At 38.2% G+C, this 24327-nt stretch overlaps 2 protein-coding genes across 3 annotated transcripts in view; one reads left to right on the plus strand and one right to left on the minus strand.

The window, feature by feature from the left end:
* The window catches only part of LOC309510869 (E3 ubiquitin/ISG15 ligase TRIM25-like), a 56720-nt gene that overhangs the window by 21247 nt on the left and 11146 nt on the right, over nucleotides 1-24327 (minus strand). The gene's annotated exons all lie outside the window — the stretch shown is intronic.
* Nucleotides 13986-17806, plus strand: LOC309510698 (piggyBac transposable element-derived protein 4-like). Its single transcript, XM_082185570.1, has 4 exons — nucleotides 13986-14739; nucleotides 15352-15423; nucleotides 15649-15717; nucleotides 15935-17806. Exons 1-4 carry the CDS (start codon nucleotides 14582-14584, stop codon nucleotides 17514-17516), a joined length of 1881 nt encoding a protein of 626 aa, XP_082041696.1. The 5' UTR covers nucleotides 13986-14581; the 3' UTR covers nucleotides 17517-17806.

Here is a 24327-nt window from a genome sequence, read left to right on the forward strand (position 1 = left end):
GTAACTATTGTGAGTCAAAGTTATAGCGCCACCAACTGGCAGCAGGAAGTGTGTCACTTTCAACATGCTTTTGACAAAAGTGGGCGGGTTAGTTTTAACTACAGTAAAAAAAAAATAGTTTGTATATTGTACTCATCAAGCCGGACAACTTTCGAATTTACATTCATTAGCTCCGGCCATCAGGAAGTCAGATATTTTGGTTTGAATGTGGATTTCTTTGCAAAATCAGCCTCTGAATTTTTACCCAGTCCTGCTAAGTGGTTTATTTTATTCACACCAAACTTTTTCAACATGATGAAAATACATTAAAGATGCTAAATTGTGAACGGATATTGAATATCTCAAACGGTTTTGATATGGCGAGGGATTAAAGTAATGTCAAAAAAGGAATCAGAAAACATCTCATATCTTCTACAAATGTAATTATACACCGTTTATTTTTATATAAAATTATACAAATATTAGAACTAAACCCATTTTATTCTGTTTTTGCAATTCAAGAAGTATAAAAAAAGTTAAAAACAGGCTATTTAGTGCTATTTGGTTCAACAAAAAAGCAAACATAGGGCTATTCTGCCCTCTTGTGTCCAAAAGGATATACAAATAGTATATTAAACTTTTTACTAGGTAGGCCTATATTGTATTTAAATAAAAATGTATTAGGTATATGACTGTGAGGATATTTTCCCATCGGTTAATCGACGTGTGACACGAGCGGGTGCTTTTAAATCGCTAATATAAAAGTGAAAGTAAAATTCGGACGTCCGCACGGACATTGATAATGGTGCACACACGTTGGAAAGAATGATACTTTTAAACATAACACTAAACCGCCATTAGGTGTCGCCAGGCGACCGTCTTAATGAGCGAGTCATTGATTCATTCATTCAAACGATTCGTTCGAATGACTGAGTCATTCATGATTGAGACAGATGTTTATGGATTGATCATTGAATCTTTGAGTCAACCGATTCGTTCAAAATGCTGAATCATTCAGTAATGAGAAAACAAGTTGCCGTGAGATGCGCGCACATATATATATATATATATATATATATATATATATATATATATATAAATATAGCTGCGAGCAGCGATGGAGGGCCAAAGCCGGCGGCACCGCCACCCCGGTGCCTTTAGGTAACTAAAGGCACCGGGGTTGCGGTGCCACCGGCTTGGGCCCGCAATCGCTGCTCGCAGCTATATTTATTATTATTATTATTATTATTATTATTTTTCTGTCAACCTTTCGGGCATTTTTGGGGCCTTTAACATGCTCGAAAACTCTTGAAATTTTGCACACAGGTCAGAACCTGCGGCCATCAGGGCCGGGCTGAAGCTGGTACCCGGGCGTGGCAGGGGGGCTCAACAGCGCCCCCTTGAACGGGGTCCGAAAGTTTGGTCCATAAATCAGACATGCTTGCATGTAATAATATGAAACTCAATACACATATAGATCTCATCGGGCCAAACAACTTTCGTACTTTTACTTTTTACGCCAGCCCAACAGGAAGTCGGCTATTATGGGTTGTTTGGAAACGCATGCTGTGGAATTTAATGTACTCCTCCTAGGGAATTCATCCATTCGCCTCCAAACTCAGTCAGCATGAAGTCAAGACATTGAGGATGCTAAATTGCGGACAGATTTTTGATATCTCGAACGGTTTGGCCGTGGCGAGGACACGAATTGATGGCGAATAATGGAAACAGGAAGTGTGTTATAACTTCTGCATACATTAACTGATCTTGATTAAACTTCAGCAGTGTGTTCATTGTAAGAGGCCGATCACATGGATGTGACTATTGTGAGTAAAAGTTATAGCGCCACCAACTGGCAGCAGGAAGTGTGTCCCTTTCAAAATGCTTTGAAATCACCCTCTTATTTTTACCCGATTTGCTTCAAAGTTTATGTGTATAATGTAAACACACGGCAGATGTAGACCTGTGAAAGGATTTTTGATATCTTTAATACTGTTGCCATGGCAACGCTTCAAACTTTAATATTCTTTCTTGATGCTTTTGAGACTCTTAACATACTTGAAATTGGATGAAACTCGACAGACACATCACATTTATTAGCCCGTAGACATGTGCAAAGTTTCAGAAACGGGCGTGGTGAGGGGCTCAGTAGCGCCACCTTTAGTCATAAGTGGGGGGGTTAGTTTTATCAACAGCAACAAAACTTGGTATGTGTATTGTTCTCATCAAGACGGACAACTTTCTAATTTACATTAACGATCTCCGACCAACAGGAAGAGAGATATTTTGGTTTGAATGTGGATTTTCTGAAGAATTTTCTCTCCCTCTCTCTGTGTCTCTGTGTGTGTGAGGGGAGGGGGGATTTGACTATTGCTTTTATATTGTTAATCAAGGTTTCAGGGGCTTTTGGGGTCCTTAACGTGCTCAAAAACTCTTGAAACTTTACATACAAGTCGGAACCCCCTGCCATCAGGGACGGGTTGAAGCTGGTACCCGGGCGTGGCAGGGGGGCTCAACAGCGCCCCCTTGAACGGGGTCCCAAAACTTGGTCCATAGATCAAACACGCTTGCATGAATTAATTTGAAACTCGGTACACATATAGATATCATCGGGCCGAACAACTTTCCTGCTCTAAGTTTTACGCCAGCCCAACAGGAAGTCGGCTATTATGGGTTGTTTGGAAAACGCTTGCTGTGGAATGCGAAGTACTCCTCCTAGAGAATTCATCCAATCCCCACCAAACTCGGTGTGCATGAAGTCAAGACATTGAGGATTCTAAATTGCGGACGGATTTTTGATATCTCGAACGGTTTGGCCGTGGCGAGGAAACGAATTTATGGCGAGAAAAGAGAAACACGAAGTGGAATAACTTCTGCATACATTAACTGATCTTGATGAAACTTCAGCAGTGTGTTCGTGGTAAGAGGCCGATCAGATGGATGTAACTATTGTGAGTCAAAGTTATAGCGCCACCAACTGGCAGCAGGAAGTGTGTCACTTTCAACATGATTTTGACAAAAGTGGGCGGGTTAGTTTTAACTACAGTAAAAAAAAAATAGTTTGTATATTGTACTCATCAAGTCGGACAACTTTCTAATTTACATTCATTAGCTCCGGCCATCAGGAAGTCAGATATTTTGGTCTGAATGTGGATTTTTTTGCAAAATCAACCTCTGAATTTTTAGCCACTCCTCTTAAACTATTTATTTTATTCCCACCAAACTTTTTCAACATGATGAAAATACATTAAAGATTCTAAATTGTGAACGGATATTGAATATTTCAAACGGTTTTGATATGGCGAGGGATTAAAGTAATGTCAAAAAAGGAATCAGAAAACATCTCATATCTTCTACAAATGTAATTATACACCGTTTATTTTTATATAAAATTATACAAATATTAGAACTAAACCCATTTTATTCTGTTTTTGCAATTCAAGAAGTATAAAAAAAGTTAAAAACAGGCTATTTAGTGCTATTTGGTTCAACAAAAAAGCAAATATAGGGCTATACTGCCCTCTTGTGTCCAAAAGGATATAAATATAGTATATAAAACTTTTTACTAGGTAGGCCTATATTGTATTTAAATATAAATGTATTAGGTATATGACTGTGAGGATATTTTCCCAACGGTTAATCGACGTGTGACACGAGCGGGTGCTTTTAAATCGCTAATATAAAAGTGAAAGTAAAATTCGGACGTCCACACGGACATTGATAATGGTGCACACACGTTGGAAAGAATGATACTTTTAAACGTAACACTAAACCGTCATTAGGTGTCGCCAGGCGACCGTCTTAATGAGCGAGTCATTGATTCATTCGTTCAAACGATTCGTTCGAATGACTGAGTCATTCATGATTGAGACAGATGTTTATGGATTGATCATTGAATCTTTGAGTCAACCGATCCGTTCTAAATGCTGAATCATTCAGTAATGAGAAAACAAGTTGCTGTGAGATGCGCAACGGTTCTGCTGTGATCTTTGTTTAACTATTTTTGCTACTGAAACAGAACAAAAACAGTCAATATTGCATCTAAAATGTAAGTGACTTAATTATAACTGTTTATTAACCTGTTGTATGAAATCAATGTCACAGTTTCAATCGTGATTGTATTCAGGAAACGGTAGCCTACTCGTCATGTGAGGTTGCTTAACTCTATCATAGGTTATAAAATATATAAAAACTCCATATTTGTAATTTTTATAGTCAGTATGTTGTTAACTGGGTTTCTTTTTTGTGTGCTGCGCTCATTTGTTTACGTTTCTCCTGGAGAAGCTGCACGAGCCTCAGCAGCGCAACCTTGTTTACCATTGATCAGTAATACATTTATTATCAACTGTTGATTGCAACTTAAAATGAATGTAATAAAATTAGAATAATCTCTCGTTTTAGTGATTCCCAAGTTATTTTTTGTCATTGACGTTCAAATCAGGCTACTCTGGTCGGGCAAGCCAAATTCTCTTTCAGGTAGGCCTATTGTATATATATATAAATATATTAGGGATGTCGGTTAATCGACGTGTGACACCGCTGGGGGCTTTTAAATCGCTAACTTAAAGTAAAATACAGATGTCTGCACAGACTTTAATAATGGTGCTGAGTAGAGCGAGCATTTTCAATTAATTCCTATGGAAGTAGGAATTAACTAAAAAACGTTCGCTCTGTTCTGCTCGTTCCTCGCCGTGGGCGCTCACAGTTATGAATGCCTGTTTAGCCAGGAGCTTTTAGTTTAATTTTAAAATGAATGCCATTTCGGGGGGTGGATTGCTTGAATTTATTTTACAAAAGCACAATGTTGTGTTTTATTGCGAGTGTATATAAATATAAGTAAACACTTTGCAGTTTGAATTATGTCCTGTATGAACAAAATTATGTGCCAATTATGTTTTTATGTGTCTACTGTTAAATCACACACACATTCCAGCATTGCAAACTTGACATTGCAGCCTGTTCATTATAGCCTTAATAAAATATAATAAAATAGTAAACCCAACATATACACACTGCTGTTTAAATAGTCAGTAGTACAATTCGTACATTCACAGTAAGCACTGCTCCACTGTGATTTTTCCAAGCACATTTTTGCGCGTGTGAAGAGGATGATTTTTTCCGTCGATATTGGAACACGAGTGAAGTACAAAGCCTATAATAAAGAATAGTTTAGCATCCAAATACATCGCAACTGTTGAAACGTTTTGATTCTAATGAAAGGGTTACGTGAGCCCAACACTTACTTTCGTTTTTATTTTTACATTAAATTTAAAGGATTTGTTGTGGAATATTTTGAGTGTATCATAAAATCAGAATAAGGTAAGACAAGTAAAATTTCCCGTCTTTATTATATATATATATATATATATATATATATATATATATATATAATTATAGCTGCGAGCAGCGATGGAGGGCCCAAGCCGGTGACACCACCACCCCGGTGCCTTTAGTGTAACTAAAGGCACCAGGGTGGCGGTGCCACCGGCTTGGGCCCGCAATCGCTGCTCGCAGCTATATTTAGGGCCCAAGCCCTGAAGGGGCGAAGGCCCTATTGTTTTCGTTAGGATTATTATTATTAGGGCCCAAGCCCTGAAAGGGCGAAGGCCCTATTGTTTTCGTTAGGATTATTATTATTATTATTATTATTATTATTGTTGTTCAAGGTTTCGGGGGCTTTTGGGGCCCTTAACGTGCTCAAAAACTCATGAAACTTTGCACACAGGTCAGAAGCTGCGGCCATTAGGGCCGGGCTGAAGATGGTACCCGGGCGTGGCAGGGCGGCTCGACAGCGCCCCCTTGAATGGGGTTCGAGTGCAGTCTGAAAACTTGGTCCATATATCAAACACGCTTTCATGTAATAATATGAAACTCGGTACACATATAGATCTCATTGGGCCGAACAACTTTCGTGCTCTAAGTTTTACGCCAGCCCAACAGGAAGTCGGCTATTAAGGGTTGTTTGGAAACGCATGGTCTGTTATTTGAAACACTTCTCCTAGGGAATTCACCCGATCACCACAAAACTCGGTGTGCATGAAGTCAAGGCATTGAGAATGCTAAATTGCGGACGGATTTTTGATATCTCGAACGGTTTGGCCGTGGCGAGGAAACGAATTTATGGCGAATAATGCAAACAGGAAGTGTGTTATAACTTCTGCATACATTATCTGATCTTGATGAAACTTCAGCAGTGTGTTCGTTGTAAGAGGCCGATCACATGGATGTGACTATTGTGAGTCAAAGTTATAGCGCCACCAACTGGCAGCAGGAAGTGTGTCCCTTTCAAAATGCTTTGAAATCACCCTCTTATTTTTACCCGATTTGCTTCAAAGTTTATGTGTATAATGTAAACACACGGCAGATGTAGACCTGTGAAAGGATTTTTGATATCTTTAATACTGTTGCCATGGCAACGCTTCAAACTTTAATATTCTTTTTTGATGCTTTTGAGACTCTTAACATACTTGAAATTGGATGAAACTCGACAGACACATCACATTTATTAGCCCGTAGACATGTGCAAAGTTTCAGAAACGGGCGTGGTGAGGGGCTCAGTAGCGCCACCTTTAGTCATAAGTGGGGGTGTTAGTTTTATCAACAGCAACAAAACTTGGTATGTGTATTGTTCTCATCAAGACGGACAACTTTCTCATTTACATTAACGATCTCCGACCAACAGGAAGAGAGATATTTTGGTTTGAATGTGGATTTTCTGAAGAATTTTCTCTCCCTCTCTCTGTGTTTCTGTGTGTGTGAGGGGAGGGGGGATTTGACTATTGCTTTTATATTGTTAATCAAGGTTTCAGGGGCTTTTGGGGTCCTTAACGTGCTCAAAAACTCTTGAAACTTTACATACAAGTCGGAACCCCCTGCCATCAGGGACGGGTTGAAGCTGGTACCCGGGCGTGGCAGGGGGGCTCAACAGCGCCCCCTTGAACGGGGTCCCAAAACTTGGTCCATAGATCAAACACGCTTGCATGAATTAATTTGAAACTCGGTACACATATAGATATCATCGGGCCGAACAACTTTCCCCCGGTCAAGTTCTACGCCAGCCCAACAGGAAGTCGGCTATTATGGGTTGTTTGGAAAACGCTTGCTGTGGAATGCGAAGTACTCCTCCTAGAGAATTCATCCAATCCCCACCAAACTCGGTGTGCATGAAGTCAAGACATTGAGGATTCTAAATTGCGGACGGATTTTTGATATCTCGAAGGGTTTGGCCGTGGCGAGGAAACGAATTTATGGCGAGAAAAGAGAAACACGAAGTGGAATAACTTCTGCATACATTAACTGATCTTGATGAAACTTCAGCAGTGTGTTCGTGGTAAGAGGCCGATCAGATGGATGTAACTATTGTGAGTCAAAGTTATAGCGCCACCAACTGGCAGCAGGAAGTGTGTCACTTTCAACATGCTTTTGACAAAAGTGGGCGGGTTAGTTTTAACTACAGTAAAAAAAAAATAGTTTGTATATTGTACTCATCAAGCCGGACAACTTTCTAATTTACATTCATTAGCTCCGGCCATCAGGAAGTCAGATATTTTGGTCTGAATGTGGATTTTTTTGCAAAATCAGCCTCTGAATTTTTAGCCACTCCTCTTAAACTATTTATTTTATTCCCACCAAACTTTTTCAACATGATGAAAATACATTAAAGATGCTAAATTGTGAACGGATATTGAATATCTCAAACGGTTTTGATATGGCGAGGGATTAAAGTAATGTCAAAAAAGGAATCAGAAAACATCTCATACCTTCTACAAATGTAATTATACACCGTTTATTTTTATATAAAATTATACAAATATTAGAACTAAACCCATTTTATTCTGTTTTTGCAATTCAAGAAGTATAAAAAAAGTTAAAAACAGGCTATTTAGTGCTATTTGGTTCAACAAAAAAGCAAACATAGGGCTATACTGCCCTCTTGTGTCCAAAAGGATATAAAAATAGTATATTAAACTTTTTACTAGGTAGGCCTATATTGTATTTAAATATAAATGTATTAGGTATATGACTGTGAGGATATTTTCCCATCGGTTAATCGACGTGTGACACGAGCGGGTGCTTTTAAATCGCTAATATAAAAGTGAAAGTAAAATTCGGACGTCCGCACGGACATTGATAATGGTGCACACACGTTGAAAAGAATGATACTTTTAAACATAACACTAAACCGCCATTAGGTGTCGCCAGGCGACCGTCTTAATGAGCGAGCCATTGATTCATTCGTTCAAACGATTCGTTCGAATGACTGAGTCATTCATGATTGGGACAGATGTTTATGGATTGATCATTGAATCTTTGAGTCAACCGATTCGTTCAAAATGCTGAATCATTCAGTAATGAGAAAACAAGTTGCTGTGAGATGCGCGACGGCTCTGCTGTGATCTTTGTTTAACTATTTTTGCTGCTGAAACAGAACAAAAACAGTCAATATTGCATCTAAAATGTAAGTGACTTAATTATAACTGTTTATTAACCTGTTGTATGAAATCAATGTCACAGTTTCAATCGTGATTGTATTCAGGAAACAGTAGCCTACTCGTCAAGTGAGGTTGCTTAACTCTATCATAGGTTATAAAATATATAAAAACTCCATATTTGTAATTTTTATAGTCATTATGTTGTTAACTGGGTTTCTTTTTTGTGTGCTGCGCTCATTTGTTTACGTTTCTCCTGGAGAAGCTGCACGAGCCTCAGCAGCGCAACCTTGTTACCATTGATCAGTAATACATTTATTATCAACTGTTGATTGCAACTTAAAATGTATATATATATACACACACACATACACACATAAATATATATATATATATATATATATATATATATATATATGTATATGTATATATGTATATATATATATATATATATATATATATATATATATACATATATGTAGCCTATGTATGTATGTATGTATGTATATATATATATATATATATATATATATATATATATATATATATATAAATATAGCTGCGAGCAGCGATGAAGGGCCAAAGCCGGCGGCACCGCCACCCCGGTGCCTTTAGGTAACTAAAGGCACCGGGGTTGCGGTGCCACCGGCTTGGGCCCGCAATCGCTGCTCGCAGCTATATTTATTATTATTATTATTATTATTATTATTATTGTTGTTCAAGGGTTCGGGGGCTTTTGGGGCCTTTAACGTGCTCAAAAACTCATGAAACTTTGCACACAGGTCAGAACCTGCGGCCATTAGGGCCGGGCTGAAGCTGGTACCCGGGCGTGGCAGGGGGGCTCAACAGCGCCCCCTGGAACGGAATCCGAACACTTGTCCATAAATCAAACACACTTGCATGTAATAATATGAAACTCGGAACAGATATAGATCTCATCGGGCCGAACAACTTTCGTGCTCTAAGTTTTACGCCAGCCCAACAGGAAGTCGGCTATTATGGGTTGTTTGGAAACGCATGCTGTGGAATTTAATGTACTCCTCCTAGGGAATTCATCCAATCGGCTCCAAACTCGGTCAGCATGAAGTCAAGACATTGAGGATGCTAAATTGCGGACGGATTTTTGATATCTCGAACGGTTTGGCCGTGGCGAGGAAACGAATTTATGGCGAATAATGGAAACAGGAAGTGTGTTATAACTTCTGCATACATTAACTGATCTTGATTAAACTTCAGCAGTGTGTTCGTTGTAAGAGGCCGATCACATGGATGTGACTATTGTGAGTCAAAGTTATAGCGCCACCAACTGGCAGCAGGAAGTGTGTCACTTTCAAAATGCTTTGAAATCACCCTCTTATTTTTACCCGATTTGCTTCAAACTGTATGTGTATAATGTAAACACACGGCAGATGTAGACCTGTGAAAGGATTATTGATATCTTTAATAATGTTGCCGTGGCAACGCATCAAACTTTAATATTCTTTTCGGATGCTTTTGAGACTCTTCACATACTTGAAAATGCATGAAACTCAACAGACACATCACATTTATTATCCAGTAGACATGTGCAAAGTTTCAGAAACGGGCGTGGTGGAATGGCTCAGTAGCGCCACCTTTAGTAAAAAATGGGGGCTTAGTTTTACAAAGAGTCACAAAACTCGCTACGTATATTGTTCTCATCGAGCCGGACAACTTTCTAATTTACACTCATTAGCTAAAAGCAACAGGAAGTCAGATATTTTTGTTTGAATGTGATTTTTTGGAGAATTTTCTCTCTCTCTCTCTGTGTCTCTGTGTGTGTGAGGGGAGGGGGGGATTTGACTATTGCTTTTATATTGTTAATCAAGGTTTCAGGGGCTTTTGGGGTCCTTAACGTGCTCAAAAACTCTTGAAACTTTGCACACAAGTCAGAACCCCCTGCCATCAGGGACGGGCTGAAGCTGGTACCCGGGCGTGGCTGGGGGGCTCAACAGCGCCCCCTTGAACGGGGTTCTAAAACTTGGTCCATATATCAAACACGCTTGCATGAATTAATATGAAACTCGGTACACATATAGATCTCATTGTGCCGAACAACTTTCCCCTGGTCAAGTTTTACGCCAGCCCAACAGGAAGTCGGCTATTATGGGTTGTTTGGAAAACGCTTGCTGTGGAATGTGAAATACTCCTCCTAGAAAATTCACCGTGTCCCCTCCAAACTCGGTGTGCATGTAGTCAAGACTTTGAGGATGCTAAATTGCGGACGGATTTTTGATATCTCGAACGGTTTGGCCGTGGCGAGGAATCGAATTTATGGCGAGAAAAGAGAAACACGAAGTGGAATAACTTCTGCATGCATTAACTGATCTTGATGAAACTTCAGCAGTGTGTTCGTGGTAAGAGGCCGATCAGATGGATGTAACTATTGTGAGTCAAAGTTATAGCGCCACCAACTGGCAGCAGGAAGTGTGTCACTTTCAAAATGTTTTTGACAAAAGTGGGGGGGTTAGTTTTACCCACAATTACAAAAATCAGTACGTATATTGGTCTCATCGAGCCGGACAACTTTCTAATTTAAAGTCATTAGCTCTGACCATCAGGAAGTCAGATATTTTGGTCTGAATGTGGATTTTTTTGCTAAATCAGCCTCTGAATTTTTAGCCACCTTTATCTAAGTGGTTTATTTTATTCCCACCAAACTTTTTCAACATGATAAAAATATATTAATGATGCTAAATTGTGAACGGATAATAAATATCTCAAACGGTTTTGCTATGGCGAGGGATTAAAGTATTGTCTAAAAAGGAAACACTCAAAGGCTCATATATTCTAAAAATGTAATTATACACCATTTATTACTATATAAAAGTATACAAATATCAGAACTTAACTCATTTTATTCTTTTTTTTCAATTTAAGAATGTTTAAGTTTAAAAACTGCCAGAATGGTTGTTTAGTCTAAACAATAAATAAATAAAGTCAAACATAGTGCTATACTGCCCTCTTGTGTTCAAAATCAGGTAGGCCTATTATATCTATATAAAAATATACTAGGTATGTGACGGTGAGAATATTTTACCACTGGTTGACTGACGTGTGACACCGCTGGGGGCTTTTTAATCGCTAACTTAAAAACGAAAGTAAAATATGTTCGTCCGCACGGACATTGATAATGGTGCGGAGCAGAGCGAGCGTTTTCAATAAATTCCTATGGAAGGAGGAATGACCTAAAAAACGTTGACTCTGTTCTGCTCGTTCCTCGCTGAGGACGCGCACCATTATGAATGCCTGTGCAGCCGTGAGCATTTTAGTTTCATTTTCGGGGCGGATTGCTTGAATGTATTTTAAAAAAGCACAATGTTGTGTTTTATTGCTACTGTACAAAAATATAAGTTAACACTTTGCAGTTTGAATGATGTTCTGAACAAAATGACAGAGTATGTTTTTATGTGTCCACTGTTCAATCGCGCCCCCGTTTTATTGATTCCCAAGTTATTTTTTCATATAAGTTTTTTTCATTGTTCTAATCAGGTCAGGCAAGTAAAATTATCTGTGTCTTATCCCTTACATTTTTATATAATATATATACACTACTGTTCAAAAATTTGGCGTCAGTAAGATTTTTAAGCGAAGTTTCTTCTGCTCACCAAGGCTGCATTTATTTGATTAAAAATACAAACAAAAACAGTAATATTGTAAAATATTATTCCAATTTAAAACAGCTGCTTTCTATTTTAATATATTTTAAACTGTTATTTATTCCTGTGATCAAAGCTGAGTTTTCAGCATCATTACTCCAGTCGTCACTGTCACATGATCCTTCAGAAATTATTCTAATATGATGATTGATGCTCAAGAAACATTCATTATTATTTTAAATGTCGAAAACAGTTGTGTACAGTCTTTGATGAATAGAAAGTTCAAAAGAACAGCATTTATCTGAAATCTAAAGCTTTTGTAACATTAAACACTACCGTTCAGAAGTTTGGGGTCAGTAATAATTTTAATTTTATTTTTGGGGAAAAGAAATAAAATAAATCAATACTTTTATTCATCGAGAATGAGTTAAACTGATTAAAAGTTACAGTAAAGACATTTATAATGTTAAAAAAATTATATTTGAAATAAATGCTGTTCTTTTGAACTTTACATTCATCAACGCATTTTGAAAAAAAATCTGTACACAACTGTTTTCAACATTGAAAATAATAATTAATATTTATTGACCATCAATCATCATATTAGAATGGTTTCTGAAGGATCATGTGACACTGAAGACGGGAGTAATGATGCTGAAAACTCAGCTTTGATCACATAAATTAATTACAGTGTAAAATATTTTAAAATAGAAAACAGCTGTTGTAAATTGGAATAATATTTCACAATATTACTGTTTTTGTTTGTATTTTTAATCAAATAAATGCAGCCTTGGTGAGCAGAAGAGACTTCTCCTAAAAACATTAAAAATCTTCCTGACCCCAAACTTTTGAACGGTGTATATATATATATATACACATATATTAATACAGATATATATATATATGTTTGTATAATATATATATATATATACACATATATAAATACATATATATATATATGTTTGTATAATATATATATATATATATATATATACACATATATAAATACATATATATATATATATATATATATGTTTGTATAATATATATATATATATTTATATATATATATATATATATATATATATATATATATATATAAATATAGCTGCGAGCAGCGATGGAGGGCCAAAGCCGGCGGTACCGCCACCCCGGTGCCTTTAGGTAACTAAAGGCACCGGGGTGGCGGTGCCACCGGCTTGGGCCCGTAATCGCTGCTCGCAGCTATATTTATTATTATTATTATTATTTTGTCAACCTTTCGGGCACTTTTGGGGCCCTTAACATGCTCGAAAACTCTTGAAACTTTGCACACGGGTCAGAACCCGCGGCCATCAGGGCCTGGCTGAAGCTGGTACCCGGGCGTGGCAGGGGGGCTCGACAGCGCCCCCTGGAACGGGATCCGAAAACTTGTCCATAAATCAAACACACTTGCATGTAATAATATGAAACTCGGTACACATATAGATCTCATCGGGCCGAACAACTTTCGTGCTCTAAGTTTTACGCCAGCCCAACAGGAAGTCGGCTATTATGGGTTGTTTGGAAACGCACGCTGTGGAATTTGATCTACTCCTCCTAGGGAATTGATCCATTCGCCTCCAAACTCGGTGTGCATGAAGTCAAGACATTGAGGATGCTAAATTGCGGACGGATTTTTGATATCTCGAACGGTTTGGCCGTGGCGAGGAAACGAATTTATGGCGAATAATGCAAACAGGAAGTGTGTTATAACTTCAGCATACATTAACTGATCTTGATTAAACTTCAGCAGTGTGTTCGTTGTAAGAGGCCGATCACATGGATGTGACTATTGTGAGTCAAAGTTATAGCGCCACCAACTGGCAGCAGGAAGTGTGTCCCTTTCAAAATGCTTTGAAATCACCCTCTTATTTTTACCCGATTTGCTTCAAACTTTATGTGTATAATGTAAACACACGGCAGATGTAGACCTGTGAAAGGATTTTTTATATCTTTAACCCTCTGGGGACCAAAAACGCGCCCGCGCGTTTTGCTCGTTTTTTTTTTTTAGCAATGAAAATAAACACTAAATGCTCTGTTAATTTTGATCTTTCATTTTCGTGTAATACATCAATCGATCCTGTTCAGTTTCTATTTTTTTTCTGTATATTCACAATAAAAATAAAGTGTTTTGCTTTTTGACAAATAAAGAAACTTTAACATGATGCGATTTCTGCCTTCTCTCTGTCAGTGAACTCCCGTTTGAAACGCGTTCGAAAATGATCTATAACTCTGCGAAAATTCAGTCAAACAGGCAAACAGACCCACGGGCATAAAGCTTGAGATCGCAGCTTTTAAATGAAGTAATTTATATAAAAAACAAATATTATCAGCTTCTGTAATCTGTATAAAAAGAGAGCGATTCCAGTCGAGCTCATTACGAGCTCATTGACTTTAATTCGTTCACGCCTACTCACGGAGCGCGCTATTCATAAGATAATGTGTTAAGCCGTCTATGCAAAACAGGTAAACGCCCCCAAGCAAATGCATTAAAAGCTTCAAGTTTCATCATTCAGTCACCTGCGCGTTGGGAAGATGACACGGTACACCGGTGCGGAAGCCCTTCAGTTCGTCCTGGATACTAGCGACGAAGAGTCCACATTTTCATCAGAAGAGGAGCGCGACTACTCTGATGACGACCGTTTGTATTTTGAAGAGCGTCTTGATCCAGCCGTGGATAGAATTTCGGATGAGTAAGTATTTATTCTTACTTGCATTAGTTGACAAGCTATTCAAAACATGAGCTTACATATTATACTGGGTGGACTTGCCATCCAGAGTATTGACATTTGATATCTACCTATATTCAACACGATCTAATGAAAGTGCATATCTATACCATGAATTTAATATCTCGTACCATTTCAACGTCAAAAATGTTTTGTTTAGTTTTTTTTGTGTACATATGCTACACCCCTTGGTTAGGAAATTTGTATTTGTATGTGTAGCCTAAATGATATGTTTAGATCATTATGTATGAAAGATAGAATTTAGAAAGTAGGCCTAGTAGGTGTTTAGATTATATTTTGACTATATAAATGCTGCCTCATTATCATTAACGATGCATGCTCGCAAATATCAGTTGTAAATGTGTGTAAATGTGCTGAAATGTGTAAATATACCCAGTTAATGAAGTGCACAAATGTGTTAGGCTAATGTTTGCGGTGTGCCTCTCCGGTAATGGCCCATTGACACGCATATAGGCTTATTGCACGCGTCTAAAATTATTTACATCAGTTATTCATTATAGACTAATTCTACTATAGTTATATTTATGTAATAATATTCTTCAACTTTTTTAAAAGGAATGTAGCGTCATCACTACGTCCGCCTGCAACTCGGAGTGCGCTTAGCAACACAGTCAGAAATCAGAAAGAGTAAGTACATATTTACCCACTATTTTACAGATGTTAGTTACATTTTGTTTATACTTAGTGTTAATAATATGAGCCTGTATGACTTTATTATTTATTTTTGGAGATTGGTTGATGTTACATATGTTTTATGTTATCAGCATTGCTAAATGTCCATCAGTTATGCATGTGCTGGAATAGTACTCTGTAAAATATATGATAATAACAGTTTTTAACTTTTTTTAAAAGGAATGTAGCTTGTTCACTCTCGCCTTCCACTGCAACTCGCAGGACACGCAGCAACGGAAATCAAAAAGAGTAAGTACATATTTATCTACTATTTTTTTACCTACTACTGTGGCTTTGCAAAAAATGTGTTATGCATGCACAATATTACAATTATTGATTGGTAATGTTAATATAAAAGAGCTTATATATTTTTTGTTTTATCAACATGCTGATTGCCCTGCCCTGACATGCTGATAGTACTTTGATCAACCTTTATTAACCTTTATTAATATTATTATTTTTATAGGAATGTGGCAAAGAGGGCCAAGACAAACATTCAGACGAGCAACAAGGAGTCCACTCTGTCATGGAAAACAGAGACTGACATTGATATGGTTCCACAGACTCTGAGATTCCTGCCTGCCCGGGAACTTGGACCACAGCTGAGTTCTGCTGACACACACACTCCCCAGACTCTCTTCAAAATGTTTTTTTCTGAGAATGCAGTTTCAACTCTGTGCCACAACACCAATGCTCAGGCTGCTGGTGCAATTGCAAAGGGGCGCAAATTTAAATGGACTGATGTCAGCATCAGTGAGATGTACCGCTACATTGGGCTGGTGTTTTACATGGCCATGGTGAAGGTCAGCTCCATCAAGGACTACTGGCGGCAAGACAGTCTTTTCTCTTTGCCTTTTCCTGCCACAATCATGGCAAGAGAGAGATACCGCACCATTTCATGGAATGTGCACATGAGTCACCCAGATGCAGATAAGGAGAATGACAGAAAGAGGGGCACACCTGAACATGACCGTCTTTTCAGAGTCAAACCTCTCATGGAAACTATCCGTCATGCTTGTAAATCCATCTATCATCCTAGAAGAAACTTAGCTGTGGATGAAAGAATGGTGGCATGCAAAGCACACACAGGTATGACACAGTACATGAAAGCTAAGCCAACCAGATGGGGTTTCAAGTTGTTTGTTCTTGCAGACTCCTCAAATGGATACACTTTGGACTTTTCTGTGTACACAGGAAAGAACAACTTTCCCACAGGCCATGGACTGTCATATGATGCTGTAACATCTCTTTTAGACTGTAAAGTTTTAGGCTCTGGGTACCATGTGTACATGGACAATTTTTACACAAGCCCAAAGCTCCTAAAAGACTTGTTTGCAATGAAGTTTGGTGCATGTGGGACTTACAGGGACAACAGGAAGGACTGCCCACGTGATACAACTAATTCACTCTCAAAAAAATCTGCCAGGGGATCCATCAGGTGGATTCGGGATGGACCTCTTGTATTTGTGAAGTGGATGGACACACGTGAGGTATCTGTCTGTTCCACCATTCAATCTGCTTATACTGGTGAGACTGTGCAGAGGAGGGTGAAAACACAAGATACATGGAGGACAATGACATTTCCATGTCCTGCACCTGTGACTGCCTACAACAAACACATGGGTGGTGTTGACCTGTCCGATCAACTCTTACAGTACTACACTGCACAACACAAAACAATGAAGTGGTACAGAAAGATCTTTCTACACTTCTTGGACATTGCTGCCACCAATGCTTTCCTTATCCACAAAGAGCTATCTGGTAACATGACCCATAAACAGTTCATGGAACAGCTCATTGCAGAGCTCTGTGGTGTGTCACAGAAAGTAGCACCAACACAAACCAGTAGTGACCATGTGCCGGTTCCAGGAGTGGAGCTGATCTCAGATGCAAAGAACATTTGCACAGTTGGACGCAAGATCTGTGTGCTTTGCAAAGGACAGCTTGGTAAAAGGCAGGACACACCTTGGAAATGCCAGGCATGTAATGTTCACTTGTGTCTTCAGTTGAACAGGAACTGTTTTCAGAAATGGCACCAAGACATGTAACTGTATTCTCAAAACAATCGGATTGCTTTGATTTCACTACTTATATCCACCTTTCCAAACTTCTGCTACTAGCCTTAGCCCGCTAGCATAGCAGGCGTGGTCTGCGAGGATAGCGAACTGCCTTTACTTTTGTTTATTTATCGCTCACAATTGCTTTGTTTATAGCCGACTGATTATTTATTTTGGTCACATTTGATTTGCTTAGAGCTCGCATCAACGGAGCATAAGCATTTACTGTGAGATACCTTTTGTTTTTACAAAATTACAATAAAACAGATTGAAAAACAAAACATTTGAATCTCCTCATTCTTTAAGGCTGCCTCACTTGAGCACATTAGCACTTGGGGGAGCGTCTATGTCACACCCCTGGTCTGAATCTCATTAATATTGATGACCCATTACCACTCCCACGCATAAACCTCTTCTGACAAAAAAACTGTTTTACAATGTTTAAATCAATGTTGTGTTTTATGTGAAAGATTAGGCAGGATGATTTTCAGATCATTTTGAAGCTAGAACTCAAAGGGACAACATCAATTAATCAAAAGTCTTGTGGACAGATATTTAATATGTGTTTTGTGGTCTTAATTCAGCAACTTTCATTTTAATTTTTTCCAAAAACCACGCATTAACATTATTCTCTTAAAAATACAAACATCTACATACACGTTGCTCGCATATTATGGTAGGCCTGTTTGTGCTATATAGAGTGATTTTACACCTTTGCCATTAACATGTTTATAAATAACTGAAAAAAGCACAAATGTCAGAGCATGTCAGAACATCTCAACGACCCCAAAAACAGCTTGGTCCCCAGAGGGTTAATACTGTTGCCATGGCAACGCTTCAAACTTTAATATTCTTTTTTGATGCTTTTGAGACTCTTAACATACTTGAAATTGGATGAAACTCGACAGACACATCACATTTATTAGCCCGTAGACATGTGCAAAGTTTCAGAAACGGGCGTGGTGAGGGGCTCAGTAGCGCCACCTTTAGTCATAAGTGGGGGCTTAGTTTTAAGTAGAGTCACAAAAATCGTTATGTATATTGTTCTCATCAAGCCGGACAACTTTCTAATTTATAGTCATAAGCTGTGACCAACAGGAAGTGAGATATTTTGGTTTGAATGTGATTTTTTGGAGAATTCTCTCCCTCTCTCTCTCTGCCTCTGCGTCTCTGTGTGTGTGAGGGGTGGGGGGATTTGTCTTTTGAGTGAGATTTGTTTAAAATTCCTGTCTTTCAAGGTTTCAGGGGCTTTTGGGGCCTTAAACGTGCTCGAAAACTCTTGAAACTTTGCACACAGGTCAGAACGTGCGGCCATCAGGGCCGGGCTGAAGCTGGTACCCGGGCGTGGCAGGGGGGCTCAACAGCGCCCCCTGGAACGGGATCCGAACACTTGTCCATAAATCAAACACACTTGCATGTAATTATATGAAACTCGGTACACATATAGATCTCATCGGGCCGAACAACTTTCGTGCTCTAAGTTTTACGCCAGCCCAACAGGAAGTCGGCTATTATGGGTTGTTTGGAAAACGCTTGCTGTGGAATGCGAAGTACTCCTCCTAGAGAATTCATCCAATCCCCACCAAACTCGGTGTGCATGAAGTCAAGAAATTGAGGATTCTAAATTGCGGACGGATTTTTGATATCTCGAACGGTTTGGCCGTGGCGAGGAAACGAATTTATGGCGAGAAAAGAGAAACACGAAGTGGAATAACTTCTGCATACATTAACTGATCTTGATGAAACTTCAGCAGTGTGTTCGTGGTAAGAGGCCGATCAGATGGATGTAACTATTGTGAGTCAAAGTTATAGCGCCACCAACTGGCAGCAGGAAGTGTGTCACTTTCAACATGCTTTTGACAAAAGTGGGCGGGTTAGTTTTAACTACAGTAAAAAAAAAATTGTTTGTATATTGTACTCATCAAGCCGGACAACTTTCTAATTTACATTCATTAGCTCCGGCCATTAGGAAGTCAGATATTTTGGTCTGAATGTGGATTTTTTTGCAAAATCATCCTCTGAATTTTTAGCCACTCCTCTTAAACTATTTATTTTATTCCCACCAAACTTTTTCAACATGATGAAAATACCTTAAAGATTCTAAATTATGAACGGATATTGAATATCTCAAACGGTTTTGATATGGCGAGGGATTAAAGTAATGTCAAAAAAGGAATCAGAAAACATCTCATATCTTCTACAAATGTAATTATACACCGTTTATTTTTATAGAAAATTATACAAATATTAGAACTAAACCCATTTTATTCTGTTATTCTGTTTTGCAATTCAAGAAGTATAAAAAAAGTTAAAAACAGGCTATTTAGTGCTATTTGGTTCAACAAAAAAGCAAACATAGGGCTATACTGCCCTCTTGTGTCCAAAAGGATATCAAAATAGTATATAAAACGTTTTACTAGGTAGGCCTATTGTATTTAAATATAAATGTATTAGGTATATGACTGTGAGGATATTTTCCCATCGGTTAATCGACGTGTGACACGAGCGGGTGCTTTTAAATCGCTAATATAAAAGTGAAAGTAAAAAACGGACGTCCGCACTGACATTGATAATGGTGCACGTTGGAAAGAATGATACTTTTAAACATAACACTAAACCGCCATTAGGTGTCGCCAGGCGACCATCTTAATGAGCGAGTCATTGATTCATTCGTTCAAACGATTCATTCGAATGACTGAGTCATTCATGATTGAGACAGATGTTTATGGATTGACCATTGAATCTTTGAGTCAACCGATTCGTTTCAAAATGCTGAATCATTCAGTAATGAGAAAACAAGTTGCTGTGAGATGCGCGATGGTTCGGCTGTGATCTTTGTTTAACTATTTATGCTGCTGAAACAGAACAAAAACAGTCAATATTGCATCTAAAATGTAAGTGACTTAATTGTAACTGTTTATTAACCTGTTGTATGAAATCAATGTCACAGTTTCAATCGTGATTGTATTCAGGAAATAGTAGCCTACTCGTCAAGTGAGGTTGCTTAACTCTGTTATAAAATATATAAAAACTCCATATTTGTAATTTTTATAGTCAGTATGTTGTTAACTGGGTTGCTTTTTTGTGTGCTGCGCTCATTTGTTTACATTTCTCCTGGAGAAGCTGCATGAGCCTCAGCAGGGCAACCTTGTTACCATTGATCAGTAATACATTTATTATTAACTGCTGATTGGAACTTAAAATGAATGTAATGAAATTAGAATAATCTCTCGTTTTAGTGATTCCCAAGTTATTTTTTTTTGTTCTTGACGTTCTAATCAGGCTATACTCTGGTCGGGCAAGTAAAATTCTCTTTCAGGTAGGCCTATTGTATTTATATATAAATATATTAGGGATGTGACTGTGATAACATTTTCCCACCTATGGAAGTAGGAATAAACTAATACATTTTATTTATGTTTTTATGTGTCCACTGTTCAACTGCAACCGCGTCTCACACACACACACACACATTCCAGAATTGCAATCTTGACATCGCAGCCTGTTCATTATAGCCCTAATACAATATAATAATAAAAATAGTCAACATAACATATACGAATTACACTGCTCTGTTTAAATAGTAAGTAGTACAATTTGTACCATTCACAGTAAGCACTGCTCCACTGTGATGTTTCCAAGCACATTTTTGCGCGTGTGAAGAGGATGATTTTTTCCATCGATATTGGAACACGAGTGAAGTACAAAGCCTATAATAAAGAATAGTTTAGCATCCAAATACATCGCAAATATTGAAACATTTTGATTCTAATGAGAGGGTTACGTGAGACCAACACGGCTTACTTTCGTTTTTATTTTTACATTAAATTTAAAGGATTTGTTGTGGAATATTTTGAGTGTATCATAAAATCAGAATAAGGTAAGACAAGTAATATTTTCTGTCTTATATATATATATATATATATATATATATGTGTGTGTGTGTGTGTGTGTATATATATATATAGAGAGATATAGATATAGATAGATAGATATTTATATATATATATATATATATATATATATATATATATATATATATATATGTGTGTGTGTGTGTGTGTGTGTGTATATATATATATATATATATATATATATATATATATATATATATACATAAATATATATATATATATAAAAATATAGCTGCGAGCAGCGATGGAGGGCCAAAGCCGGCGGCACCGCCACCCCGGTGCCTTTAGGTAACTAAAGGCACCGGGGTTGCGGTGCCACCGGCTTGGGCCCGCAATCGCTGCTCGTTATTATTATTATTTTTTAAATCTAACCTAAAATAATTAAAATTAGGGGTAAAATCACATTATGAAATAAATGTTTTTCTCCAAAACAAGTTGGCCACAATTATTGGCACCCCTAGATTTTTTTAGGAGTAAAATGTCTCTGAAGTATATTTCCATTAATATTTTCATTTTTAGCACACCAGGGTGACTAGGAACATGCAATTGTCCACAACTGAAACACCCAGAACTTAAACTGTTGAGGATGAAGAAACAGTACATCCTTCTATTTTAAGAGATTCTGTGTACAAATTTTGGTCCAATTAAGAAAATTACTGGTATTCCAATATTTTGGATATCTTTAACACAGATCTGTCAGATTGGATAATGTATAGAGATTTCACCTGGTCGTGATGAAATATATAACTAAGTATCATCAGCGTAACAGTGGAAACTAATTCCATGTTTTCTTATAATATTACAGAGGGGCAGCATGTGTATTGAAAATAGAAGAGGGCCTAAAACAGACCCTTGAGGGCTGCGGCACTCCATATTTTACTGATGTTAACTTGGATATTTCTCCGTTTCAATAAACAAAATGGTAACATTCAGACAGGTACGATCTAAACCACTTTAATGCCTGTCCCTGAATACCAGTGTAATTGTGTTATCCATTTAAGAGTATGTCATGATCTATTTATAGTGTTGAACGCAGCACTAAGATCAAGTAAAACTATGAGATGCAGCCTTGGTCAGAAGCTAAAAGTAAGTAATGATGGGGCCTGAATCCTGAATTAGATTTTTCATACAGTAGATCCATTTTTTTAGCAAGAAGGATTTGACAATCATTTATGGTCCTCTGCCTTCCACAGATGATATACAGTAGGCTATACAATAATATACATACATATATTTAGACTACTTAACTTAGTGATTGCTATCAGATGTGAAGAGACTTCACAGAGAGGGAACAAATCACCTACCCTACCACATGATCGCTTTATGCAAATCTTTATATTTATTCACTAACGCGAAGAATCTCGGGACAAACAACATATTGTATTAGATGAAAGGATAAAACATTACTTCGATAAATGAATGTTGATAAATTAAACTCATTGTAAGCCTACTATTGAAATTGATTTCTGGACTCCTGTCCCACCCACTTTTTAAAACGAACTTACGCCACAATTCACTATGAAACCTCTTAAGGGCCTAAATCGCTGCTCAGCGGTGCTCACACACACACACACACACACACACACACACACACAGCTGCATCTCAGCCACCGCAAACACCGTTCATTCTCTTTTCAAATCACATCTTGCACATTTCAAGCAACGCATGTTTTCATGTGGTATCTAAATGTCACCGGGTGAAATAGAAGGAACTTTGGGAGCGGAACGAGTTGCCCTGGGGAGAGACTTCCGGTGTGGCACCAGGCCGGTTCCGGCATAGACATGTATAGAAAGGCTAGATGGCTCAAGGCGGAGTCAGCTGTGTCGTCACTTGGCGGCCATCTTAGGTCAGGAGACTGCGCTGCTGCTCCCTGCTGCTGTGGACGGAAGGTGAGTGACATACGCCAACTAAAATGCTCGTAACTTGCTGAATTCTTGACGGATTTACAAACGGTTTGGTTTATTACAAACCTTATTAACGTGGCTATGATTTGTGCTGATGCCGTTTGTGGCTATAATTTTTCACAAGTATGCAGTTAAATAGCCGCATCCCTGACGTTTATGACACACCAAGCCGTTTGAAAATCGGTTGAAAATTGAGCAAAATATAGTTATTTCAGCACTACATGCACAATAGACTTTAATGTTATAACTGGACGAGCGGTCCTGTCCTAAGATGGCCGCCGTGTGACGTCGTCGGGTCCCATTGGCTCTCAGCGCCGGTAAGCTATCTAGCCTTTCTATACATGTCTATGGGTTCCGGTGACATGTCATGGCCGACCGTGTTGACAAGCGGCAGCTGCAGCGGCTAATCAAGCAGCCATTGGAGCGCGTGTCTCCAGGGCCTGAAGTTAACTTTTTTGGCAACAGTGACTTTTTACCAGCCAGTTATTTTTTTATTTTTTTGTGGGCCTCATAAAAGGTGAAAAAAAGGAATTGCACAAACAGTTGTTCTTTAACTTGTAAGAATACACATTTAAGTGCTGTCAAGTTATTAACGAGATCCATACAAGTAATAATAACTCTTAGAATACAGATATAGACCTAGTGCAGCTCGTATGTAAACAAATCACACGCGGCTGTGTTTGATGGCTGGGCAGCTGTTTGTTACAGCGTTCAGGAACCGTTAAGCAGAACTAAATTAATATTGTTATTACTGGTAAAGTTACCGGGTAGGCTACCGGACATTTTCTCACCGGTTCCCAACTCCCAACATCTGTGCAACTGTCATTGTACTGTAGTCTATGTCAGTGTTGCATTATCTCATCTCATCTCACCAACAGTTTAATACTTAACTCACACATTCAAACGTAGTCAGAGAAGGGCCTCATCTTTCTCTCCGATCACATACGTTCCGAAACACTCAAACTGCGCTGCTTTCACAGAAT

The sequence above is a fragment of the Leuciscus leuciscus genome, assembly GCF_965113295.1.
Source record: "Leuciscus leuciscus genome assembly, chromosome: 1".
Taxonomy (NCBI): Eukaryota; Metazoa; Chordata; class Actinopteri; order Cypriniformes; family Leuciscidae; genus Leuciscus; species Leuciscus leuciscus.

Bases quoted from the DNA above. Each gene is read 5' to 3' on its own strand.
- LOC309510698 (XM_082185570.1), top strand. From the start codon at position 14,582: ATGACACGGTACACCGGTGCGGAAGCCCTTCAGTTCGTCCTGGATACT. The intron at 15,424-15,648 runs GTAAGTACATAT...TTTTTTTAAAAG, and splicing joins ACAGTCAGAAATCAGAAAGA to GAATGTAGCTTGTTCACTCT. The intron at 15,718-15,934 runs GTAAGTACATAT...TTATTTTTATAG, and splicing joins AGCAACGGAAATCAAAAAGA to GAATGTGGCAAAGAGGGCCA.